This window comes from Planococcus citri, chromosome 2, assembly GCF_950023065.1.
Source record: "Planococcus citri chromosome 2, ihPlaCitr1.1, whole genome shotgun sequence".
Taxonomy (NCBI): domain Eukaryota; kingdom Metazoa; phylum Arthropoda; class Insecta; order Hemiptera; family Pseudococcidae; genus Planococcus; species Planococcus citri.
This window is the reverse complement of record NC_088678.1, coordinates 83,672,319-83,680,815: the sequence shown is the minus strand read 5'-3', so window position 1 is coordinate 83,680,815 and position 8,497 is coordinate 83,672,319. Positions and strand designations below refer to the sequence as shown.

The 8,497-nt window shown below is 38.6% G+C and overlaps 1 protein-coding gene across 1 annotated transcript; it reads right to left on the bottom strand.

Annotated features, from left to right (window-relative positions):
- Positions 1-1,046: 1,046 nt before the first annotated feature.
- Positions 1,047-8,264, bottom strand: LOC135838108 (uncharacterized). Its single transcript, XM_065353672.1, has 4 exons — positions 8,118-8,264; positions 3,867-4,019; positions 3,402-3,539; positions 1,047-2,678 (listed from the first exon to the last, which is right to left on the bottom strand). The coding sequence occupies exons 1-4, from the start codon at positions 8,196-8,198 to the stop codon at positions 2,514-2,516; spliced, it is 537 nt and encodes a 178-aa protein (XP_065209744.1). The 5' UTR covers positions 8,199-8,264; the 3' UTR covers positions 1,047-2,513.
- Positions 8,265-8,497: the final 233 nt, after the last annotated feature.

Below are 8,497 nucleotides of genomic sequence, written 5' to 3'. Positions count from 1 at the left end.
TTTGGTCCTACAAACATAAGGCCTGCGAATATTTTCAAAACCTGAACGAATGGGCGATTCACCAACCCATAACTGAAGGTACCCTTTCTGCAAAAGGAGTAGTATCGATAAGGCCATTCTTTGGGCCCGGACATAATATCGACTCAACCACTCTTAAAATGTTGTAATAAATGTCCCAAATACGAAACCGTGGTTAGTTGACTCAAAATGACCATTTTTTGGGCTCCAGGGGTTCCCAAAGTTGTGAATAAATAAAGAATTTTAGGAACCACTGAGTATTATTTTCAAAACCTTTTTCAGCGTAATATATGTATCTGTTTGAACCTGATAACCGTTATATGCGAGGTGATTTTTCCATTTTCGACCCTCGGGGGCTAAAATGGGGGGGGGGGTTTGATTTTTTGAAAATTTTGGAACCACCATTTTGGACCTACTCCTTTGATCCCCGCTAAAAAGCTTTTTACAGTTATTTAGTATCTGAAAGACGTCCATCTTACTTTTATTGAGCTCAAAATTCGGTAAGATGGACGTCTTTCAGATACTAATTAACTGTAAAATGCTTTTTAGCGGGGCTCAACAGGGTAGGTCCAAAATTGTGGTTCCAAAATTTTCAAAAAATCAAACCCCCTCCCCTTTTTGCCACCGAGGGTCGAAAATGGAAAAATCATCTCGCATGACGTTTATCAGGTTCAAACAGATATATTACGCTAAAAAAGTTTTTGAAAATAATACTCAGTGGTTCCTAAAATTCTTTATTTATTCGCAACTTTGGGAACCCCTGGAGCCCAAAAAGTGGTCGTTTTGGGTCAACTAACCACGGATTCGTATTTGGTATATTTATTACAACATTTAAAGGGTGGTCGAGTCGATAACTGTCCGGGCCCAAAAAACGGCCTTATCGATTCTCCTCCTTTCATCAGTTTTTGGTGAATTTCAGTGATTTTTAATAGCAATTTATTAGCCGAATATTTAGCCCAGTTTTAATGCATTTTTCGTTGTCTCCAAATATTTTCCATAATATTATGATTGAATGAACATTTCGAAGGTGCATTTGAACAAATCAATTTACTAACTTTTTACTACATTATAATTAAACAAAAACTAAGATTAATTTTGATAGATATGAACATTGTATGCTTAATACCCAGTATATCACTGATTACAATATCAACAACAAATAGACGACGACAACAACAATAACAACAATAACAAAAACAACAAACAATAAATTACTTAATAGAAAAATGTGTACAGGGTGCCCAGAAATATCGAGTACCCCTAAAAAAGTTTTCTACTAAAATACTTTGGTTGGTCACAGTGAATGATACGAGTAATAATGATAGCACATGATTGGTTGTTGGACTGGAGAGATAACATTCCACCAATCATATGCATCTATTTCACGTTGCCAACCTATATTTTTAATGAAAAACTTTCTTACAATTAGGGGTGCTCGATATTTCTGGGCACCCTACCTGGACCTACTTATCTATAATAGGTATACGAGTAGGTAACTAGGTACCTATGGTATTCCTACTCATACTGTTACTTAATCTACATAATACGTATGAGAACCGATTTTACATACTATTATAAGCTCAATGCTGCACCTACGTATTCTCAAATTGAATAGGGGTCAAAGTAAAAAGTTGATAGGGTTAGTTGAAGGGCTTAAGAAAAATAAACTTACGTAACTTTCAGTCAGCCAAACCCTGTGGGAGAAAATTTTTACAATTTTTTTCGGGAGCGTTGAAATTGGATGGCAAAAATGAATTGAGCGTCTTTTGGGATTCATTGCTGTGAAAATGAAAAATCTGATTTTCAAAACAAACGTACGAGTATACTCGTAGTAGGTAAAGGTACAGGTACGGGTACGAGTAATAAGGGTAGGTAGAGGTACGAGTATGTAATGTACGTCTACCTCTACGTACTCGTATATACGAGTAAGATTAGCTAATTTTACGAATTGGTCTGTGAGGCACGAAACGAGTACGGAGTACTTGGCAAAAGTTATGCGATGGAAAATGCGCGTCGCGTTACGCGTTATGAGGTAATAAATTGTAGTTGGCTTATTGGTTGGAGACGTTGGAGTTGCTGGAAAATGATTTATAGCGGTGCGGTGGCCGGTTGGATATCATACGCTCGCTGCTGCAATTAGTCACCTTGCATCGGCGCGGCGCGTCGAGTCGAGCTGTACACTGTACCGCTGTACGCCACAGCAGCAGCGCCAGCAGCAACAGCAGCGAATTTTCACTTTTCCTCAATATTTCTAGAGTTTAGAAACACTCGGGGCAATATACCTACCTACTACAGACCTACTACGAGTATTTGCGTGTGTTTGTTTTCCGATCACGATTGTTACGTTTGACGTTATTATAGTCATCGTAATAAATGGGTAATGATAAGGAGTAGAAATAGCAAGTAGCAAATAGCAAAATAGGAAATAAGAATAGATGATAGGTTTAGGCGCAGCATTTAGCCTGATGGGGGCTAATATTTCACGCGTGTGTGTCTCAACCGGAGAATAATCTTCTGTTGAGAGAAGCGGAAAACTCGAAGCACGCGTTGCCAGAATTGGTTTTGATCTCCATTTTACCTTTGGTTGTTCCAGACATCATGGGTAATTTGATTCGATGTTTTCGTATGCTGATTTGTTTACCTTCGGCGCATACGGTGCCCTGTTGACATTAAAAATTTATTATCATCTTCATGCTGCAGGTGGGTAATGGACAATTGTACATGAAAGAAACAGCCAAGTGCCATACGTATCGTATATTATGTAGCTGCGTTATTGACTGACAGATCAATAATGCAATCGGTATGCGACAGGTGGAAGTAGATTTACACGTCTGAAGTATACATAATGTGTAGAGGTAGTGCTACCGAATTCGAATTGATTCGAGATCTATTGTTTTTGAGCGAAAGATGCGACAGTAAGATTCCCGCCGTGCAGTCTTTTATACGTGAATGAGCCCATAGCGTCGAGCGAGTACCTGTAGCTTTGAAAATATGCCACCAGACAAGGTCCGCATGCTTTAACCTCACGTCATTTGGGTGTCGCGACGCGACGACGTCATATTTTTTCAAAATCTCGTCGTCGAAAGAAAGACAATTTCGATTTATTTTTTTAATTTTTGAAGTTCAGCTTCAAAAGAACAATTGAAAGCCGAAAAAAGAGGGTCATTGTGAAAGTTTCCGCTAGGATCAATATTTGAGGAGTTACGTTACAGGCCAAAAACCAAATTTGGGAGGCTTAGATCCACAATAAGGGAGAACGCCGCACCCCGGACGCGAAGGTACACATTAGATTCGTGTTTAGCACATTAAAGTAGACTAGTATACCTACTAAAATTCAGCTTTCTACCTCACAAAAGCTATAGCTCGCTATACCTATTACCTACTTCTTTGATAGGGCAATGATGAGGTGCTCCGATCGAATCCATGATAGAAAGAACTTCACCGTGTACGCTCTCCAAAAGCTGGCAAGCATTTTTAGTACCCGTATAGTGAGCACCATTTCTTGTGAGATCGTAAGTAACCTGAAATTGAAAAAATGTGCTAAATTGTCTATACGAATTTTACGAATTTGCTCGTATATTTTTATACGTAGCGGTACTTATAGGAGGTATCATACTCGTACGTCGATGTTACCAGAGTTTGCGTGCAAAGCTCAAAGTTCGGAGCAGACCTTATAAAAATTATACTTACTCGCCGTATATATAGGGATAGGCTTATCTGGCACCGAGTACCGAACAGATTATTAACATCTGCGTGCGTTTAAAAGCCGACAGACAGCGAAATGAGGAAGCTAAGCTATATACGGCGAGTAACTTACGAGTAGCTTTTAATTTAGACGCCGTTCTTACTTGAGCGGTTTTAAAACTTCGCTTCACAGTTGAGCAACCGTTCATCGCAACCGTACAATCTTCGTTCAATACTGGTCCAAAATCATCGGATAATTGAATTATATCGTTCTTGCCGCAGTTGCGGAAATAATCCACGTACAGCTTGTAACCACCCTGCGCAACGCAAAAAAAAAAAAGAAGAAGAAAATTATGAGCCACTCGGATATTTTTTTTTCTCGCTCATAAGCGCTACTCATTTCGTAATTCGTTCTGCTTTATTTTATGTGAAAACGAGATTTCTCTCGCATTTTCTCACCTTTCCTGAAATGTTTGGTAATGATTTTATAAGAGTATTCGTAAAAGAGTAGACAAAACGATCAAATTGAGTAGATAATTTTTCAAAGCGACGTTTTCTACATAAATAAAGGTGAAAAACCCAACCGTCTTGGTAGGTGAAAAATGTGTGGACCTTACTATAGGGTGGCTTTAATTTTGAAGTTTCCCATTTTTACGCCTTCGTCCCATGAAGTTATTGGATTTTATAAGAAAACAATTCCCTAAGCTCTGGCACTGTGGGATAAGGGGAGTCCAGCATGACTGGTTCAGATCCTACTTGGAGGGAAGAACTCAAGCTGTTAAAGTTGAGAATAAAATTGGTAATTTCTTACCTGTAGTGCATGGGGTACCACAGGGCAGCATACTAGGACAAATCCTCTTTTTAATTTACATTAATGACATTTTCGAACTAAAATTAAATGGGACATTATATGGATTTGTAGACGATACAACTTTAGTAAATAGGGCCAAAAATCAAGATGATCTTATTAAGTTTATTAAAGAAGATTTGAAATTATTGGGAGGCTGGTTCTGGCAACATGAATTAAAACCAAATTCGTCCAAATCAAAATAGTTAAGCTTTATTGGCTATAGGGTTTCCCCTGACTCGGGGTCTAGGTGCTACATGCATGAAAGCCCGGATTGTGGGGCTCCATGTGGCTGCATGCCCCTGTCACAAGTTGAGTTAACTCGGTACCTCGGAATAATAATTGATTCCAAATTGATCTGGAAAGAACAGAGTTTATACTTACAAACTAAACTTAGAAAACTAAACTATTTGATTCGCTTCCTGGCACAACATTTTGGCACTCAACGCATAGTAAAAATGTATTATGCTCTCTATCAATCTGTACTCCAGTATGGCTTGTTCATCTGGGGGGGGGGGGCAGCTGACTATCATTTAGAACCTATCCCCTATCCATATTCTACAAAAATGGGCAGTTAGGAGCATTGTAGGTAAAAAAAAGGGGGGAAAGTACAAAAAACGATTTTCAAACACTAGAAATTCTGCCCATTCAAAAACTCTATCAAGTCCAGGCAATTGACTATATATAAAGGAATAGGTCCAAATTTAGAGTTTATGTGAATGAGAGGAGGAGGGAAATTGATAACACCGTTGCTCCCCTTCCTAGGTACCAGCAAGACAGATCTGGTGCTCAGGCTCTGTGGTGTTTGCAGACGCTGTTTAATGCAGTGATGAGTGGAGGTTTGGGCTCTCGGCTGGCACTAGTCTGGTGGTTATTGGAGAGCGAAAACACGTCTTACAGACTACTGGGTAATATTACGTCACATGTGTGCCCTCTGTTTGCTTATAGTATGTGAGGTCCTGTTATTCCGCTGTAGATGCACTCATTTTATATTCTAGGATGATAAATGACTTTGTCATTAAACTTTCCTGTGTGTTAGTTATTTTTAGCTTTTAGTTTTGTTTTATACTCTTTCATTAGCATAATTAGGTACGTATTTATTTTTTATTTTTTGGTTTGTTTTGTTTGTTTCTCTTTCTTTTTTTCCCCTCTCCTCCTTCAATCTGTTAAATTTTTTTTTCTCACATGAACAATGTTACCTCGGAGGCCCCCTCGCTCGTGTAATTGCGCATAAGGGGGGGGGGGTATTGTGTAATTTCAAAATATTTTTAGAAATAAATAAATATTGATTGATTGATTGATGGATATTTCCCTCCCTCCCACGTTCAAAAAAAGTTCGAGTTGAACAAAAAAAATCAGTAATTTCCTGTTTATGTGTCAGAATTCTTTTAAACAGCTCTCTTTTAAAGAAATAATCTTTCTTAATTCCACAACCAATGTAAGTCTCATATGGACAGTGGACACCCCCACCCCCTTGAAAAACAGTCGAAAAATACATTACAGTCGTTTATGTACTTCAATTTTTACTTTTATGAGGGACTAACATTACTTGCCTGGGGACCAAGGATGGAATTTTTCTTAAAAAGATTTTACCTATTTTAGAAAAATGGAAAATTTTTAAAAAATTCTTACAACTGTGATTTCTTTTCGGTATTATTTTTTTTTTTTGCTTTTTTCTAACATTTAGAAAAGCTGCTTTACACTAAAGAGTGCCAAAATTGTTTGGGGAACATTGGGAGACTTTTTCTTGAAAAGGGGAGCCATTTACATAGAAGGATTCTGGCCAAAAATGAAACGTTTTCAAAGTAGTTTTAAAAACTGCAAATTTCCATATTTTCCATTGGGTGGGGGGGGGGCTTATTGCAAGAGGAAGGATTTTTCTTGATATTGGGTTATTTTGGTAGAAGAATTCCGAACCAGAAATGGGAAATTGTCATAAAATTCTTATATCGACTGTATTATTTTGACGGAGGAATAAAAAAATTCTAGGCGCAAGTTGAATTTATGGAATTTTTGGATTTTTTTTAAACATAAGGGACTTTCAGGAGCGACAATATTTTCAAGTTTGAAAGCTAAAAGTTTCAAGGAATGTGCATCATACAAACAAAAAAAAATGTTTTGAGAAATATGAATGTTAAGAGCCCGTATTAAGGGGGGTTTCCTTTGAAAATTAGCATAAAAGGAACGAAAGTCAAAAACCATCACACATAATAATTTTTGGGGCTTTAAAAACCATTTTCGGCTATTGTTGTCGGAAGTTAATCGGGGAATAGTGAAGGTTGAGTTGAAAAGAAGGGGGTAAAGTTTTAATTTCTTATTGTTCAAGATCAAAACTTATGTAGGTATAAATAGAGGTGCGCGAGTGTTGATAGACACAGACACAGGCGAGCAAAGGCACACATTGTTATGCAGGCTCCTTATCTAGATCGTGGTTGCTAATTTTCCATAAAATTATCGATGTTTGTTTTTCAGTGTTACGTGTTTGGTGACTTCCGCAATTACGCGAGTATTTTCGTAGCGAGTATACGTAACATAACATTTTGTACTTTTCTGACTGTGATTAGTGACTGATTACAGTCGCCAATCGATGAAAAAAATCGTGCCCATCGAGCGCACCTCCTGTTAGCGATCCAACAGAGCTGCCGAATGCTATGTACATATTAGCTACGATCTTAATTAGGTGACAGGCAACAGGCAATCGGGTGTTGTAGGTATACTTATCTAGTTCCTGGCTTCCTTCCTATCAGCCACGCTATGTACTCGCCTGGTTGCAGTTGGACACCCGATGGTATATTTGAGAATTCTTTTCTCAGAGTGGGATGAAGATGAAATTAAAAATGTAGCCCATCTATCTAGCTCTTTTTGTATAGGTACTCGACACTCGTATCATGAATGCCTTTAGCTATTGGCTACGTCGCGTCGCGTTGCGTCGTCGTTGACGTCGTAGTCGTTTTACTTTCTATTCACGTTAGACGTAAAAGTGAGATGACTGAGAGTGCGAAATGAGAGAGACGAAAAACTTTTGAAATTCTCGTAAAAGCTGCGGCAAATGCAACTTTTTCGTAATGGTTAAATTTTAACGCGTTTTTCAAAGACGTGACAGCGCAGTCGGTGGGTGGTTGGCAAAGGTATCCATTTGAACACTTAATCGTCAAGTTGACGACGCGACGAGACGAGACGGGACGCGACGGGTCGCGGGTGTGAGGTTAGGTCGCGGTTGCAGAAAGCTCGTACCCTATAATGAATAGGTACATTTGACGTTTGTAGACGTATACCTATACTTACTCGTATGTGCGAGTGTATGGCATATCGTACAAGCATCTATGTACTCGTAAGTACATACAACCTGTATAAGAGATACAAATAGGTGGAACTGGATTTTACTATGCAGAAGGCTGCTAAGTAGTGGGTGGCATTGGCATGGCAGACTGATGGTAGGTGGTGAGGACAGGTCCAAGTACTCAACATTAGCTTACATTATATTATGTACTTGTATATGTACTACGAGTATGTCTATGTACATCGGTATTGTATAAAAGTATAGGAGGAAAGTGGAGGTACTACTTACGCAAGCGTCGACACCGGGAGCATAACTCGAACTTATAGTTAGTGCAACAGCTATTAACGAAAAAACTGTCAACATTTCCATTTCTCACTGTTAACCGAAAGCTCTTCACTTCGACACTGATATTTCGCTACTGATGGCATGCTATCTTTATACGTACACACGTCACAATGTCACACACACGTACGAAAATTCACCAATGCCATCGTACTGTGTGGTGTACCTATTCTGGTAGATATCGCCGCCGTTGCTTTTATCCTATGTATGTAGTACATATGTACTGTATTATGCTATGTGTATGTACTTTATACCTCGAAGCTAAATACCCATAAACTCATTAACGAAACGAATAGTTATACTCGTACCTGCCTACGTGAAAGTGA

Excerpts from the sequence above, each read along its gene's own strand:
- LOC135838108 (XM_065353672.1), bottom strand. The coding sequence starts at position 8,198 with ATGGAAATGTTGACAGTTTTTTCGTTAATAGCTGTTGCACTAACTATA. Across the intron at positions 4,020-8,117 it reads CTCCCGGTGTCGACGCTTGC|GGTGGTTACAAGCTGTACGT; the intron begins GTAAGTAGTACC and ends TGCGTTGCGCAG. Across the intron at positions 2,679-3,401 it reads ATCATTGCCCTATCAAAGAA|GGCACCGTATGCGCCGAAGG; the intron begins GTAGGTAATAGG and ends TAATGTCAACAG.